Source organism: Diadema antillarum, unplaced genomic scaffold (genome assembly GCF_040938485.1).
Source record: "Diadema antillarum isolate AM-2024a unplaced genomic scaffold, OU_Dant_1.0 seq00000463_RagTag, whole genome shotgun sequence".
NCBI lineage: Eukaryota > Metazoa > Echinodermata > Echinoidea > Diadematoida > Diadematidae > Diadema > Diadema antillarum.
Genome location: NW_027271434.1, coordinates 195,166 through 213,214, shown reverse-complemented (window position 1 = coordinate 213,214; position 18,049 = coordinate 195,166). Strand labels below are relative to the sequence as shown.

General features: G+C 39.6%; 1 protein-coding gene across 1 annotated transcript in view; it reads left to right on the top strand.

The window, feature by feature from the left end:
- Positions 1-13,508, top strand: part of LOC139733240 (cysteine-rich motor neuron 1 protein-like) — a 105,180-nt gene extending 91,672 nt beyond the window's left edge. Inside the window, exons 10-16 of the mRNA XM_071644079.1 lie at positions 2,021-2,239; positions 3,657-3,872; positions 4,405-4,623; positions 5,500-5,688; positions 6,172-6,231; positions 8,185-8,271; positions 9,376-13,508. Of these exons, the coding sequence (XP_071500180.1) occupies positions 2,021-2,239; positions 3,657-3,872; positions 4,405-4,623; positions 5,500-5,688; positions 6,172-6,231; positions 8,185-8,271; positions 9,376-9,779 (1,394 nt within the window). The 3' untranslated portion in view covers positions 9,780-13,508. The remainder of the gene's footprint in view (positions 1-2,020; positions 2,240-3,656; positions 3,873-4,404; positions 4,624-5,499; positions 5,689-6,171; positions 6,232-8,184; positions 8,272-9,375) is intronic.
- The last annotated feature ends 4,541 nt before the right edge of the window (positions 13,509-18,049 follow it).

Sequence of the window (18,049 nt, the reverse complement as noted above, 5' to 3'; positions counted from 1 at the left end):
ATTCATGAGAATGCTTTGTAGTTATCTAGTGTACAATTTGAACACAATTAACATCTGAGTGAAATAGCGGCATAAATCACTGTCACAATTGTAGTCACATACAGTGACACAGTCCAGCATCAGAGCCACCTCACAAAATGAAATTTGATTCTCGCTCCCAGCTCTGTTTTTGTCTCCATGCTGCCCCAGTGCTCGCCCTGCACGTCTGCCTCTGTCGGCCGATTCACGCACGTCGTTTACGAGATGATTTACAGCCATGGGATCCATAGATGCCCATAATTCAGTTGGCTGTTGGGTCGGATAAATCGATCTCGCTTCCTACCTGTTGTGCGAAACAATAAATTTTGGGCCTCGCGTCACGCCCGACCCCACCCGCGACCTCTGACAATGCTGTGCCAAAGGTGCACATCATACACCCATCTGCACCAGATTGAGTTTTAACCACACACTCTATTTCCGTGATTTGTGTCACCTTGTGAGGTGATATGTGTCTTCTCCTATCTCTATCTCTTTTTTTCTCTAATGTAGACTTCATGATGTAGTAGATAGTTTTGAAGAATTTCAAAAAAACTAGCTACTTAAGAGAGGACTTGAAAAGATAGAGAAAGTTAAAGTCAAGGAGGAAAAAGACACCTGAGACTGCAAGGGGAAAATTCAAATGGTATTAAACTGAGGGCGTTCAGACGCAATGTATTGATCGACAGTCTATTCTCCCATTAGGTGTCGACAGATTTAGATGTATTGATTTCAAGAGAAATGAGGTTATAAAGTTTAGTACATTGGAGAGAAAGAAAAATCTGATCTGTGACAGGTAAAGTGCCAAATGAAAGAAAAATGTGAATTAATCACAGGTAAGGTGCCAGATGAGAGAAAGATGTGAATTAGGTCACAGGTAAGGAGCTAAATGAGAGCCCAAATATGCCAGTAACTTATAAGGAGAAGAGATGAAGAGGGGGAGAAATCAGGAAGGAATGCAAGAGTGGAAAGCAAGATTAAAAGATGGTGAAATTGTAGATGGATGTGCATTTGAAAGAGAGTATGTCTGTGTCTGTCTGTCTGTCTCTCTGTCTCTCTGTCTACCTTTTTTGTACGTGTTCATGTTTATGTACAGGTGAAGTTCTGTGTGTGTTTGATTGAGACGGGATATGACAAGCATTTATAGTGCATATACTCATATTATGCTTGTCGGAAGATTTGACATTTGTTGGTGCGAAAACGACTCCCAAGAACCACTGACACGATGATCTCTCAGAGAGAGGGGGAAATTTCAGCTGCCAGTGCTGAAGTAATTTGGCTGGCTGAGTGATTTACAGTGTGGCTGGTAGCAGCTCTCGTGTGGTTGGAGTTCACTGATACCAAGCAAATAAACGAGGCCCTCCCAGTATCTCGGTTTGGGATATGATGCTTAACCTCTTGGCACTGGGGTTGACCACAAAATCTGCAAACACGTTCTCTCCACCCCCCCCCCTTCCTTTCTTAAACCGCAACCTGAGCCATTCCATCCACATGCCTTTCTCAGTCACAAGAAAAGAAGAGGGGTTTTTGAGTGAAGGCACAGATGTGTAATCGGAACTCCTGTTGAAGTATGTGTTAATGTCGTTGAGGCATTGACAGAAGTTTTGCTTTAGTTTTTACATTGTGCTGCATCTTTTTGGTGAGGAATTTCTCTATTCCTTAAGCTCAGTGATAGTGCTATCATATTGCTAGATAGTGTGGTGAACATAGTGTCTATTGGGCACTTTTTGTAGAGTCATCATCTCACAGGTTGGAAACCAGTGTAAATAGTATCTTATTGTAAAGAGAATATGATCCATCTTTCTTGTGGTGTTTTTATTTAGTCGTAGGTTTCATCAAGGGAATCCTCTATTATTAGTAGAATGATGTTTAGAGCATAAACATAACTTACAGTGTATATATCACGCTTTCCAATTGTCTTCGATCAGCATCATGATACGTGATGAGTGTAGTTCATTGACTTTTAGCTTATTTCACGGAATGTCGTCTTGCCTTGTTGTTACAGCCTCATCTACGGTAACAGAGACCAAGCCACCGACGGTGACACAGGGCAGCTGTCAGTCCGTGGACAGACGGACGTACGAGGATGGGGAGAGCTGGCACGACGGCTGCCGACAGTGCTACTGCAGCAACGGTCAAGAGATGTGTGGCCTCATCACCTGCCCGGTGCCGGCCTGCAGCAAGCCGGTCATTCGCCTCGGCCACTGCTGCCCAACCTGCCCAGGTAAGCTTACCCCCTCACAGAGTCATGTCACTCTACATCTCTATTTGGGTATCATTCCAGCAAGTGGATAGTTCCAATAACCTTTTTGTCTTTAATCCGCAGTCTACCTTGGTGGGGTAAGTTGAAGCTATTTCTTCAGTTCAAATAGATTCGACTTAAGCAAGGTTGACTGCATTTATGGGTGTATTAAAGGTAGGGGATACCTTTTACAGACCTCCCAAAATGCAGCAAAACATTAAATATGAACCTCAGGGGACTTGCTTAGGCCACTGCTTAGAAATTTGGAAGTCAACAGTTATCTAAAATTTGAATAATGCACAAAACTCAACTACTCAGTAGTTCTGTGTGTCAGCCACACTTAAGCCTTTTTGTTGCATTCTTCTGTATTTGTGATCTATAAACACAAATCTAAAAGTACAAGAGCTGATGTAATAAGATATAGAGTGTGTGGTAAGAATGTATATAGAAATGTTTGTAAGTGTTGATGAACTTTCTTCACAAAATATACATGATGGACACACATGCAGTACATGGGTCTGCAAAGGTAGCCTAGTAATGTACTGGAATTTACGGTGAGCCCCGAAAACAATTCAATTCAAAATCTAACCGTCAAAAAAATGTTCTAAATATTACCTTCCACTTTCAATACTTATGGGAGTTTCTAAAATGATATTCTCTTCAACATACCACTGTATTTATACAACTCTTCATTTAAGGCGTGCAAATGGGATTCCCTACCTTTAATGTATCGTCATACATATTTACTCACTTATGACTTGTGATTTAATTTGTTCCCGGTTGTATGTTGATTGCCTCCTTAATTTGTAGCTTGTTCTTTGTACTGAGCTATTACCTGGCTAGATCATATTGGTGTGTGTCATGTCTTCACTGACTAGTGTATGTTTTTATTGTTTTGCTTTTTTAATTGCCCTGAAGTGACTGGTTGTGGATGTGTTTCTTACTGTATCTGTCACACATCTGTGGTTTCAGCATTCTGTAGATGTAACAGTGAAAATGGATACTTGTTAGAAGAATTGAGAGAATAGAAACAAGGCAAATTGCCTCCAAATCTTTGCTACACAAATTCACAGAAGACTAAGAATACATGTAAGTGAACAAAGGAGGGCCATAATCATCAAATGATTTTCTTTGTTTTTTGGAAAATGATATGCATGCTAAGCAAGCTCATGTCAGTGAAGAAAAATGAAGTTTCAGATGTAATCTTTTCATGACTACAGCTTTGATTTTTCATTGATAGCCTTACGTAGCATAGGTGTCGGTGGTTATTGATTTAAGCAATGTTGGATTGTGTTTGATTATACAGAAAGGCAGTACGAGGTGAATTAATATTCTGTTACACTGGTTCACTGTGAAATGCAGTAAGTTAAATGTTGAACTTACTCCCCGTCCTATCCAGATGAGCCGATGACCCAGCAGCCGGACGTGTCCACTCAGGTGTGCCATTCGGCCGGCGGTCAGTACTACGTGGAGGGGGAGAACTGGATGATTGGGTCCTGCACCTCCTGCCTCTGCCACAACGGTCAAGTGCTCTGCTCCCCAGAGGTGTGCCCACCGCTCCCCTGCCTCAACCCGGTCTTCAAGGGGTCTAAGTGCTGTGCAGAGTGCGAGGAAGGTAAGCATTTAAATTGGGGGAGAGGCTGTGTGTGGATTGTGATACCAAAAGATCTATGAATATGATCGAAGAGTGAATGACAGTGAGGTAGAAGGCAAGGACTAAGGGCTGAACCACTGGGGTTGAATGCGACAGCAGTTTTGAGTTTCTTGGTGCCAAGAACATTGATAGTAAACATTGATGTAAAGAGCTTGAGTGCCAATGGCGGAGAGAGCAATGAAACAGAGGAGCATGGAGAAATGAGAGGGATAAGTCGCTTGCATTAACTCCAGCTGTGATGCTACGGTTTATTAATACAGGCTTGATGACATTCCCGTTTTGATGAAAATTTCAAACACTTGCCCCTCAACCCCACACACCATTGAATATCAAGGATCATGGGGCTTTGTGGAATGTAAATATTATCTCTTTGTCAACCTCATTACCTTCCTTCCCCCAAAATGGCAATGATGGTGATGGAACAATATAATATGACTTCATAACTCACATCATCTGTCACTCCTCTTCCCTTCTCCGTCTTTACCACATTCAGCCCCACCAGACCTGATGCCCCTGCCCGGCGACACCCTGGAGGAGTCCTGCATGATGCCCGGTGGAGTGACCTTCCAGTCAGGGGCTACGTGGAAAGAGGACAGCTGCACGAGCTGCCAGTGTGTGGGCGGGGCATCCCGCTGCTTCTCCCAGACGTGTCCTCCGGTGGACTGTGACAAGCCCCTCCTCAAGAAGGGCCAGTGCTGCCCTACCTGCCTAGGTATGAGGACATTGCAGCCCCCCCCCCCTTTTCCCACCCAACGCTCCAAGCCCAGTCCCTACCAAGTTTCCACATGCACCCATTTGACCATGGTCTAGTAATCTTGAATTTTCAAGATGGACATACTAGAGAAACATTGACACATACAAATGTGTAATATTTACGCTCACACACACAAACACATATTAAATGTGATATTTGCCCCTGTTTTGTAACTGTATTTGTCTTTATCTATGATGTGTTTGCACTTTGGAATTGTTTTGATAATTTGACAACTTGACATCTGATCAAATTGATAAGTTGTTGTGCATTCTGAGGAAAATGTAACCCAATAGTAAATGCAAGCAGTTGTTACCAACTGCAGTAAATGTGTCCCCCCCCCCCAAGTCTTTGCGTGGTGCAGTGATATGAAACAAATACTGTAAACGCCATATATTTCGCGAGTCTAAATTTTCGCGAATCGGGAGTTCCCAATGATTTTGCAAGTGGTTAAATTCGCGATTGTGGAGTCCTGTGCTGAACCGAGAAGTGTACACACGTACGTCACATTCACATCGGGATCAGAGTCAATATTTTCGCGTGTCTTTGATTTCGTGAATAGCACCTGACTCGCGAATATCGCAAAAGTAAAAACCTCGCAAAATGTTCGGTGTAAACAGTACCAGATGGATTTGATTTTCCCTTGCATTCATTACATTGCACAACCCAAACTCTTACCACCCTTTGTTCATTTCCATAGCCTAATCTAATAGTTCTTATTTCCTTTTTTGAGATTCTAACACAATCTGTTTGTTTGCATTCAGTACCTAATAATTATTTCTCCTCACATTTATTTGTTTCTGCCCCCCCCCCCCCCAACCTCTTGCGTCAAATCAGATCCCGAAATCCGACACATCTGCATGCTGGAAGGCAATGTGTACATTGACCAGGAGAGGTGGCAGTTGGATAACTGCACCACGTGTGTCTGTGAGGAAGGGGATATTGCCTGCACCTCACCGGTCTGCCCCGAGCTGGCTTGCAAACACCCAGTATTTGATATTGGAAAGTGCTGCCCATTTTGCCCAGGTGAAAAAATAAAACAGTCAAACAAACAAAAAAACCACACATACATGTACACAAACACAAGATGTTACTTTGCCATTTTTCCTCCGTCATGTCTAAATGGCAGTGCAATCATCTGCAAAAGAGGGTGAAAGTATCTGACTGGAAAAATAGGAATGCTGGATATGAGTTTATTAAATTGAGTTTGGTTTGGTACTTGCATGTTATTTCTGTTCATCAGATTTGTGTGAATTTCTCTGTGTTTGTCATGAATTTACTTTTGCATGTTTTATTTAATATGCCATAATTTAAAGAAAAACTTGGGCAGGTGTGATCATGTGTTTTTAGCTGCCTCTTCTCTTTATGCTTTGCGATATGAGCAGGTGTGCCTGTTGTAAAACGCTGCCTTGTACCACGCTGCATCGATGATGCTTACCAGTAGTCTGAAATGACATGTTTGGTTTCTTTCCCTCCTATTTGCATTTTTCTCCGTCTGAACGGGTGCAGACGAAGGATTACAGCATTCCACCAAATCACCGACCAAGGTTTCGCCCACAGATAAGAAAGGTGAGTGGCAGGTTGTCATGTTGGAATGCAGAAATAGAAAAAAAGAGACGGGGGGGGGGGGGGGGGGAGGGGAGGGGACACACAATTTTATTCTGTCATTGCAAAACAAATGCAGCAGGTTGATTATGAAGGATTGGAGAGGTATGCCTGTGCAGTAATGTGTGACTAAAAGTTTACACATCTGCTTTACACCGTGATAGATTAGGATACCTCCTGACAGACATCTGTTGTTTTAATGTCTTTACACATGTCAATCATTTTGTTTGCTTTGGAGGATAATTACCTACTACCACTCACTGATGAAAAGCAATGGTTTATGTCCGGGGGTGGGAGGGGGGGGGGGAACTGCCAGTTATTCATTCATGTCAAATTTGATTTGATTCTCGTTTATATTTTCTGCCCAAGGACTAAACATGAAGAGTATGCATTTTCAGATGATTGCAATTCAAAGCTTTCTTTGCTATGAAAACAAGTGTGTAACAAATAGATTGGGGGCAATACATTGAACTTACAGAAAACTGCTTCGTTCTCAGCCCTTCTATTATCATGTTTTTTGTTGCAATTTGTTTTTGTTTTATGATTGTTGTTTTGTTTTTGATTTGTTGGGGGCGTTTTGGTCCAATACCCAGTAAGTAAAGTAAACATGAGATATCTGAGTGACACCTTTTGTGTGCGTTCTTTTTCATATGGCCAAAGTGTCATTGCAGCTTACAATAGACTTGTTAGATGCACCTGCAGGGGATTAGTATCCAAGAAATATCTTGGCTCTAATATCAACATGCTTTAAGTGTTTCAAGCTTTCTATCATACTACTCAAGATTTCTCCATGTCCGCATATTTATTCATTCTACACTGTGTAGTCAAGAGTGGGTGTTACCTTTAAAGTATTGTTATTTATAGCAGATTTTAAGACCTCTAGAGTATTCAAAGATTTTAAACACTTTTGCTAACTTACAGGGACATTGTTACAACTGGTTGAGAAATTGTCCTTCATCGACATGAATGAGCACCGATTATTCAGTGTTTACAGAAATAGCCATGATTAGAATCATGGGCACACATATCCAACTATGTATGCCAATGATTTTTATCATGGCCTGGTAGTCTAGTGGATATGATGCATGTCTTGCAGTCAGGAGGTCGTGGGTTCAAATTTCATGAGAGTATGCATGTCCATGATTTCAGTCGTGACTGTCACACTAAACGCTGAATAATCCGTGCATATTTACGTCAGTGAAGGGCACTTTGTCAATCAGTTGCATGAAAAACATCTTGACACAAGAATCAGTCATAGGAGTGAAGGACAGTCTTGTTCCTTTTCCACCTTGAGGGTCTTGATTAACACACTCATTCCCACTATCTTGAATATGTCACAGGTATTTGCATGTAATAGTTTGCTGGTGATAACTAGAGAATGACCCCCTTTTCAGACGCATGCCATTTTATACCAAAACTCGATATAACGAAATGACTTATAAAGAATCATCATATAGCCGACAGACCGTTCAGACACTAATTTTGACCGTTCTGGGAAACGTCGTATAGATGTGCAGTTTCCCACTACACATGCAGTTATAGTCGTGAGTGACAGCTGTGGGGTCACCTTTTGTGTGCGCTCCCATTAAGCCCCGCCCAGTTATACCGTTCTATGGTCGCCATACGTTCAGACGCACACGGAATGCTGATTCTTTATCGAGTTCTAGTTCGAAACGATGCTCTGACCGTCGTTTCGCTATACGTCGTTTCGTTGTACGTCGTTTCATTAGTCAGCGTTTAGACGTATAAATTTATTGTATAGCTGTACCGTTTTGGTATAGCTATACCATTCTAGTATAAATTTTTTGAGTCTGAATGCCCTGTTAAATATATCACAGGTATTTGCATGTAATAGTTTGCTGATGATAACTAGAGAATCTCACCATCCTTTGTGTATTCCTCCTGTTTGCCCCACAGACTTTGAAGCCACGGAGCCTGTGCCAAAGACTGAGAAGCCGAAAACACACAAACCGCTGATGCCAAATCTCTCACTGCAAAATAAAGGTAATTTGTCCTCTTCATTTGCAAATCCTTTTATATATTCCTGCAAAACTAAAAAATGGAGAGGGGGGCTAAGAGAAACAAAGTAAATTGCAAAATGCACCATGATACTTGGTGCTCAGACTCTCTCAAGTGTAGGCAGTTTTTATGCTTCCTCCCCAAGGGTGAGAACGCATTGTTTTGTAAGGGGTCTTATGTTTACGTACCCATACATACTGTGCATCAAGTATGCTACACAAGATTTGGATGCACTGATAAGATTTTGAGCAAATCTGTCAAGGCTAGAGGTCAAAGGGCACCGAACTTTTGGCTGAAAATGTCCCATTTACCCATAGCTTAAGCCATGAAAGTCTAAAAGTAATGAAATTTGGTATTAGGGATTGAAATAGATGGAAAACCATTTGTAATGAGAAAGAAAGGTTGAAGGCCAAACTCAAAGGGCTCTGAGTTTTGACATGAAATAAGTGTATAGACAATAAGTTTAGCCAGGAAAGTCGTGGTGGAATTTATAAGACGGAAAGAAATAAACTGGAAATTGATTTATGTTTGAGCTGATGGGTTGAAGGTCTATCATCAAGGTCAGAGGTCAAGGTCAATGAACTTCATCCGCGCATGAACAAAGGGCAGTACGTTTGGATGGTGATCATATAAGAAGGCAGCGGTATTGTTGCAGTCAGATAGCAGGGTTTCGCCAATCATTTTATCTATAGTAACACAAGTCCCTCTACTGAAATAGCCCTGCCATATTTTTTTTTCCATAAGTTGTTCATCTGCTAGACTATTTTGGATTAGAATGGTTTAATTAATGTATGTCTGCCGTTGATCCTGTCTCACATTGGAAACCATTTTTGCCCTTTACATGACAACATCGTCATATAGTAGGTTGTGATGAATTGGCAATGCTACAAAAAGTTTATCAACAATTTGCAAATATGGATTATTCTTTCAAGTGCTTGAAATCAACTCGTGGTTTTCAAAATGCACTGATTTGTGAAACTTTGAATTAAGTTATAAAAGAATTTATTTGTATATATGTATGTATATATTATGTTTATATTCATTTATGCCTATGTTGTGACTTCTGTGTATGCTTCACTTTTAACATAGATACGAACAAGTCTGATCCACCTGAGGATTCCATGACTACCAAAGCAACTCAGCATCGCCCTCTTACAGTCTACCCAATCGTCATGGCGATCCTGGGCATCCTCCTTGCAGTGTGCATTGTCCTACTGCTCCTCCTCTTCGTCACGAAACGGCGCCACCGCCTGCTGTACCACGTCAACGTCAAGTCGGTGGACGCCAAGGGTCACGTGCCCATTGCGGGGGTGGCGGCGGCCAAGACGAAGAACATGGACGCGCGAAACAGCAAGCGCGACTCCATTCGGGACTCTGCCGTGTTCAAAGACAATTTGCCGACCAAGGCGAGCGTGAATGTGACGTTGGATAGCCAGGAGCTGAAGAGATATAGTGATATGTTTGCCGTCGGGAAGAGCATTCAGCCGGTGTGAATGCATCTCCGCGCAGACATCACCCATGGACTCGGCGTTTTCTCACTTGCTTGTCTAAAAGACCAAGAGAAACCCCGGAGAGACAATTTTCCCGTTTTGTTTTCATTTTTTTTGGTCAATCTATTATTGCCTAGATTGAACCAACCGTGTCAAGTTTTCCCTTTATTTCCCCCCTTATCTTTCTATCTCCATAAGAGTTTGGATATGTATTCATTTTCTTGTGAAAAATTGGAGGCACGCTGTGTGGGAAGGTGGCTTCCCGTAGTAGTCTCCTCATCAGCCGCATCTGTGTCCACATTGACTGCATTTTCTACACCCGTGTTGATGTGAAATCCAGATGCCTAACCCTAAAGTAGCTAGACCAGCCACATACATCCTGTCTTTGTGATCGTGATCGGGCCCCTCTGGGAGAATATAACTGATTTGATTCTGGCCAAGAGTAGATAGAAATGTCGCCGCACATCCGGAAAGTGACAAATCGTGCATCACGATGAGGGCGCCCTTCCCTCTTTGACATAAATGAAAAGCTCACTTCTGATGTCACTAAGATGCAATGGCTTATAGGTGTCTATTCAGGTGGGGTGCAGAAATGGTCTCTTCGTCACAGTAGCTGCATGGTATCCTCCTAGCTGAGTGAGTTGATGAGAAGGCCGGTATCCAGTGTCAACCACTGCGCCGACATCATCATCATCATCATCATCACTTGTAAAGGAGTTCACTGTCATTTCATTCCATGTTTGAAGACTGCCAAATATGCTGTAGTTGCTTAATAGTTAAGATGGAATGGGAAATTGCATTGCCAGTGTGCCCACGAGATTTGTCATATTTTTACGAAGTAATTTTCATGATTTTCAACAAGTGATTGAATTCAAATTAGTTTAGTCTTCTTGTCAGTGCATTCTTCAGATGCATAATCGAAAACTTCCAAGATATACAGCAAATGTATAGATGTTATCCTGTGAAAAATCACTATGAAACCAGGAGAGTTACCACATTTGATTTCTGTGGCACAAAAACAACAAAATGATTTCTGTTCTTGTATGTATGTCTGGTCTTGGTTGTGTGCACAGATGTGCTAATTCTTCTGCATTGTGGTACATCCACCCTTACTTTAAATATACGATCTATGTGTGAACAGAGAGAGGAACGATGCTAGTCTTGTGCAGCGCTAAAACTCTGTTGCATCTCAATCAGCATAGAATCAACACAGTTTGTTCGCATTCAACTCCACTTAAGTTTCTTTTAACGATCTTCTATTATTCATAATGTCATCTATTAAATGTCTTAAGCAACTCAATTGTGCGTGTGCAGGAAACGTGACAGAGATAAACCCGCACACTGTTCTGTGAATGGTGTAGAGTTAATGGCTACTGGAGTGCCGAGACAAGAAACTCCCCACTCCAGCTAAGCGGAATATTTTATTTTGTCAATCATGTCTTTGATTTTTTTAACAACTAATGTCTGAAATGTATCCAATTATGACTAATGTTTGTGTCTGTCTGTGTGGTTGATGTTCTTGTACAAAACGACAAGCATAACAAAAAAGAAAAAAGTACTATTGGGGTGTATGGAAAGCTGTGTGGATTCTTAACAAAAAGTTCAGACTTTGCAGTATGATGGATTGTGATTGTGTGATTGTTATATTAACATGCTTCTTATGTACAAATGGACATATCAGAGCAGGTTCTGAACCAATGTGTTAATCTATTCTAATTTGGTTTTTTTTTTCTCCATCTTACTTTGCACTCTTTGTCTTGAAATCATTCAGACTTTGGAGAATGAAATTTTGAATTTTTGTGACATTGCAGCGGATACTGCATCAAGTTGCTTTTGTGGTGGAAACATGCAGATGTGCTTTTGCCATAAAATGAATGTTGTGACTAATAGATAAACAAAAAGGAAAACAAAAGCAAGCGACTGCTGTGTATAGCATAAGTGTTTACTCCAGATAACGCATTTACTCCAAGTACAGTTGCACAAAGCCGTTTCATAATTTTAAACTCCTGTGACTAAGGTCCTACAGAAAGCCGGAATTAACAACTCATTGCTTTGTGTATTCCAAAGAACTATCTCCGTAACACAGTTTGACACGGTTAAAGGGAAACTAAAAAGACATTTTCAAAGAGAAGTTAGATTTCTTTCTCTCTCTTTTTCTTTTCTTTTCTTAAATTATTGCCAATTTATGTCGCATAGATTGGGACATGTTAACATGTAACATAAGAACCTTTTGTAAAGGGATGTTGTAAATATATATATAGATATAAATAAAATATATATATTACATTGGCAGGGCTGCCACATCTAGGAAAAGAAGCCGTGCTCATGTGAGCAGCGTTACTGTGTTTGACTGTCAAATGTTTCCTTGTCAAATTCCTCCCTCTGTTTTGTTTAGATTTTTTGTTTTTACTTTTTTGTACGTTTTTTTTGTGCAAAACTTGTGCCTTTGCATTTTGTGTATATGTGAATAGATTCTTGCTCTGTTGTTTGATCACCTATAATATTTGCAAAGATGATTTTTCAAGCAAATGGCTTTTTGTGCAGGATAGAGCAGCAGGGATTGTTGGTTTTTTTCTTTTTTCTAAAGTAATGAATAGATTTTCTGCTTTGACTTGAAATTGATGATGAAATATTTGGTGCCATATATATTTTTTGTTACTATCTAAAATTAGAGTGAGAGAGGGAAAGAGAGAAGAGAGAGAGAGAGTGAAAGAAAGAGTGAAAGAAAACAGAGAGAGCTCAGAACAGTGAGAGAGAGAGAAAGAGAGAGAGATGGGGATGATTATATTTCGTAACAGGGTAATGTTTATTCCCTATACAGAGTATTCCCTTGGTTTGTGCACCCATATCTATATATTTTTTTCTTTGCGTGATACACTTGTTCTGGTAGAACTTTGAATTCTGTCCCTAAATTATTCATTTTCATTCATATTTTTCTAAGAACAAGTCAAATCCCCCCCCCCAAAAAAAAAAGACACAAAGAAATTTTCAGGACTAATTTATTATAACTTAGACCGTGGATGAGTACTACTGAGCTAGGCTGAAGCTTTTGTTGTTGCTGTGTCTAGAAGAGTATTCTCTTCTTCTTTTCCCCTTTTATAAATGATCTTGGGAAGAGAACAAAGCACATTTATTATGACTTGTTGAGATGGTCAAAATTTTCATGCAACAAAGAAGGATTTATATGGTGCAACACTGCGAGTATCTTAATATGATGCCCTTATTATTGACGTGAAGATATATCATGTATTTCTAGTCTTTTGCCTCCTGTATCCCCTTTGCTGGCAAAATATTTACTGGTAGCAATTTAAGAAGAAAAAAAAACAGCTAAACTTACAGTGAACATGGAAAGGTCTGACATTTCCACTATTGGTTCCCCCAAAAATGTTGATGGCCATTTTGGTATCAATGAAGTTGACGTGGGTTGCTTCTCATAAATCAAATTGCACTTGGGAGGTGCCTTGAGGTTAGGGCAGGAAACTATGGGAACTCTGTTCATAAGGACCCTTCAGAATACCATAAAGCAATCCTAGGATGTACTGGTATTAGCTTATAATGTAAGCATACAGGAGACTTCATTCTGTTCCATACAGGCAGGCTCTTTCTGTCCAATTGTCTCTTTATTGCACTTTAATTGCAGTTTTACCAATTATGAAAGTTGCTTGACATTGCTACTTACCCCATGCAGCTAGTTCTTTCAGATGTATTGTAATGTTTAATGCAATTATCTAGAAAAGCAGTAAAAAAAAAAGAAAGTACTGAGATTGCATTCTTGTATATGTCTCATCTACTTAGGAGCATTCATGTAGAATACAGAGGGCATGTTACTGTTCTCTGTGATCAGTGAATGATAATTGGTGGCACATTTTGAAGTTTGTTTATCCTTCTTTGCTTTTTAAATGACCCTTATGTAGCTCCATGGCTAGCATTTCTTTTCTTTTCTTTTCTTTCCTTCTCTTCCTCCCCTTCCAATTTGAACAAAATTTTGGACAAATTTGGCAAGGTATGGAATGTTTTCCTTTTTTTATTTTACTTCAGCACAGTTTGCAGTACATGAATTGGACTTGGTAATCATTTTTTTTTTAATCATTATTATTTTGTTTCAACATAGATTCACTTGACTCATCCAATGAAAGATGGAAACTTGGGAGTTTGCCATTCATGAACGTTCATAGATTACATGGTCCATTAATGATAAGTTTCAAATCTGTCGATATTTGTATACTGGTGCTGCAAAATTTCACCCTCTTTCTTTCTCACTGTATATGTATCTATCTGCTGATCTATCTATCTGTCTATCTATCTATCTATCTATCTATCTATCTGTCTATCTATCTATCTATCTATCTATCTATCTGTCTATCTATATCTATCTATCTATCTATCTATCTATCTATCTATCTGTCTATCTATCTCTGTCTGTCTATTTATCTATCTATCTATCTATCTGTCTGTTTTTCTATCTACATATCTGTCTATCTATCTGTCTGTCAATCATCTATGTCTGTCTGTCTATCTACCTATCTATCCATCCATCCATCCATCCATCCATCTGTATATCTATCTATCTGTCTATCTATATGTCTGTCTATCTCTATCTATCTATCTGTCTGTCTATCTATCTATCTATCTATGTCTGTCTGTCTATCTGTCTATCTATCTATCTATCTATCTATCTATCTATCTGTCTGTCTGTCTATCTATGTCTGTCTGTCTGTCTGTCTATCTGTCTATCTGTCTATCTATCTATCTATCTATCTATCTATCTATCTATCTATCTATCTATCTATATATCTATCTATATCTATGTATGTCTATTTATCTACCTTTCTATCTACCCTTCTATCTATTTTTTCTGTCTTAATATCTTTTGTTGTCTGCTTCTCTCATCTGTTTGTAAACCCACTCAGCTGATTGTGAAATCTATTACTGCTCCTCTACCATCTTGATTTGAAAGACTCCATTAAGACGTTCAACATACATACGAAGGGAGAGTGGATGCCAGCACCACTACAATATGAGAATATTTGCTCAATCCATGTCCCAATGCTTTGCTCTTTAGGACTACAGATGTTGTGTAATGATGCTTAAAGTGAAGTTTTGCCACATTATTGTAGTACAGATATTTCATGGCTACTACCAAAAACACTGATTAATTTGCTGCTGGCAAATTCATCAATCAGTTGCATTACAGATGTGTTTTTTTTTTCTTCTTCTTCTTCTTTATCTTCTTCTGCTTTTCTTGTTGACCAGAAGGTCCTTGAAAATATCATTATACCAATGTGGTGCAAGTGATTACAGCTTCATTGGAATGTCAAATTCAACTTATTTCGCACATATTTGAATTCATCACTTGTGTTAAAAATGAGCTCCCCTCTAATATCTTTAATGTTAATGTTGTTTGCTTGTTGTTAGTTTTGTTTCCAAACTGATGTGCTTATGTCCTGTCATGATTATCTGCCCCAGCGAGCTTGACACATCAATCTGTAATTCAGCTTCAACATCTCTTAGTTTGCTCACTCCCGTGATTATTTTTTTAAGCTTATTTGCTGTCATATTCTGGTTGACGGAATACTGTGTATTCTATATCCCTTCCTTGTACTGCTCGTCGTGTCCATTTTTGCTGCTCCCCTGTCTCAACTTCCACCCCCACCCCACCCTGACAGCAATGAAGTTGCTATGGCAATGTCATTCTCCATCATTGTTTGCATGAGATTGGGGGTACAGTCACATTTGGATGACTCTTCATTCTCACTATTCATGACATCACCTGTCATTACCGTCCTGGTTTAGTACATGGGCTTGACAGCATCCAGAGCCGTTGCTATGGCAACCGTCTCCATAGTTATCATTTGCCAGACACTGTATAAGCACCATAATTACCATCCTTTTCCCTTTGCTGATAATCTTGTCAATTTCCTTTAACATCCCCGCACTTGAAACTTCATCATCTTCCTGTACCAAGATCGCCATGACTACCATCACTCATGGTTTGGCCCCGCCCTTTCTCCCTCTCCAAAATATGTGTTGTGGTTTATATGCATCTTTGAGCTAAAAAGACAAAAAACCTTGCATTCCTGCCACCCACCTTGTAAAATGATTTAAACCAAAGGTCTGTGTTTATGTGATCTTGTTTCTTTATTTTTTGTTTCCTTGAGTAAGAAAAAAAAATGAAAATGCTCTAGTTGCCATGTTATTTTCTTGTTTTCTTTGATATATTTGTATTAGGTACTGCTTCTTTTGTTTTCTGATTAAGGCAGACACTGTCTATGCATAAATGATTCAGCAATATTAGTGTATAAAATGGGAAAATGCTTGTAATAAAATTTGCTAATTTATAAACAAGTCTTTATCATGCAGACATGCTGTGCTTCTTTTTCAGAGGTGACAAATATATGTGTGTGTATGTGTGATTTGTGTGTGTGTACATAGTGTTTTTGTGTAGAGTGTATGGATGTGTGTTTAGATACTTTCATTTGTGTGTGTGTGTATTTGTTTCTGTGTGCATATCAGGGCCAGCGGAGCGTTTTCAAAAGTGGGGGGGGGGGGGGTCCACTTCCGGGTTTGATGAGCTAACACGCAAAAAAAAAAAAAAAAAAAGGTCCTCAGCTCTCCCCTTCCACTTCCGGGTTTCTTCAGCTGACAAGCAGGGAAAAAAAAAAAAAAAAGGGTCTTCAGCGCCAACCTTACCGCGATCACACTTTAAGATCTGTATCTATTTCTTTTTAGTGCCACTTACGTACTTCCGGGTTAAAAAAAAAGTGGGGGGGGGGGCCCAAAGTGATGACACCTTATGTATTCCTTTGTATGGTGCACAAAAAGTGTGGGGGCCCGAGCCCCCAGGGCCCCCCGGTTCCGCCGGCCATGCATATGATGTAAATATAATTAAACAAAATTTGAATTTAAAAAAAAAGCGTTTCCTGTCGTGTGTGTGTTTTGTGTAATATGTGGATGTCTTACTACTTACTAGTGTGCACTGAGTGGAAATGATAGTTTATCAGGCTTTGGATAGTTTTGATTGAGATATGATGATAGCTGCTTAGGTGTGGTGATGATAAGATTGGGATAGGGTAGACATGCTCGGTGTTTCTCTAATTCAAACCATTCCACTGGTTTCACATTTATTGTTATGAAATAGAGTGGTGTCCAACATCACACTGGTCTCGCATAAGGTGAGAGCAGAAATAGGAGTTTAAAAAGGCTCAGTTCTAGAATCCCCCACCCCACCACTAGATGGAAGATGGGGGCAGAAAAGATGATGAAATTGACATATCAAAGGAATTGAACCCTGGATCATCAAAAAACATAATACAAATTTAAAATGATTGGTGTAATTAGGATGATAGTGATCTGATGATGACAAAAAGTATCTTCTTAAAAAGAATTGTCATCATTGTGTCGTTATGATATAAATGTTAGGAAGAGGAGCAGGAACATACCCACATGCTAATTGCAAATTATAACGAGTCCGTTTGTATGTGTGTGTGTGTGTGTGTGTGTGTGTGTAAACAGAAAGCACCATAATTGATCTCAGCACAAACTCTTGATATGGCCACCAAACAGTTATTTACATGTGACGTAGATGGCGCTATTTCCACAATGTTTGTGGCAGTCGGGAGCGGGGCGTGCTTCTTCTGTGTGTGTGTGAGTCCATGGTATACGTAATCCATCATGAAGAACAATGTTGAAGACACTCATTTACCAGTTTTTCCCCATAAATATCAATACAAAACCATAGGGAAGACGGACAGAGTCGCTGAAGGAAGAAAATATTAACTCTGAAGTAAATTCTCTTTCAAATAAGATTATGCACTATACACGATAAATCACAACTTTATCGATTCAATTAAAAAATTATTTTATTTGTTATTTCTGTAGTACTGCAGCTTGTGACTGCTTTGCACGATGTTACATTAAAGATATGATACATACATGAATTGACAAAAAGGACTTTAAACATTGCACAAAAACAATGAAATATTACAAACATTCAATACTGGAGGGGAACTAGAGAGGAAGGGAGGGGAGAAAGAAAGAGATAGAGAAAAATGACAGAGAAAAGAGAGAATAAAGAAGAAATACGGGCAGAAGTTAGATAGAAAAAGGCAAGAAATTCGTGTGACGACAAGTAAATGTTCATAAGCATACTTTCGACAAGATTTATACTATATAAAATTATATGAATTGCTCGAAAAGCCGTAAATTCTCTAATTAATCGTACCATATAGGTAGGGCCTACCTAATATAATTTTCGTGCGTAAAAGATCACAGTT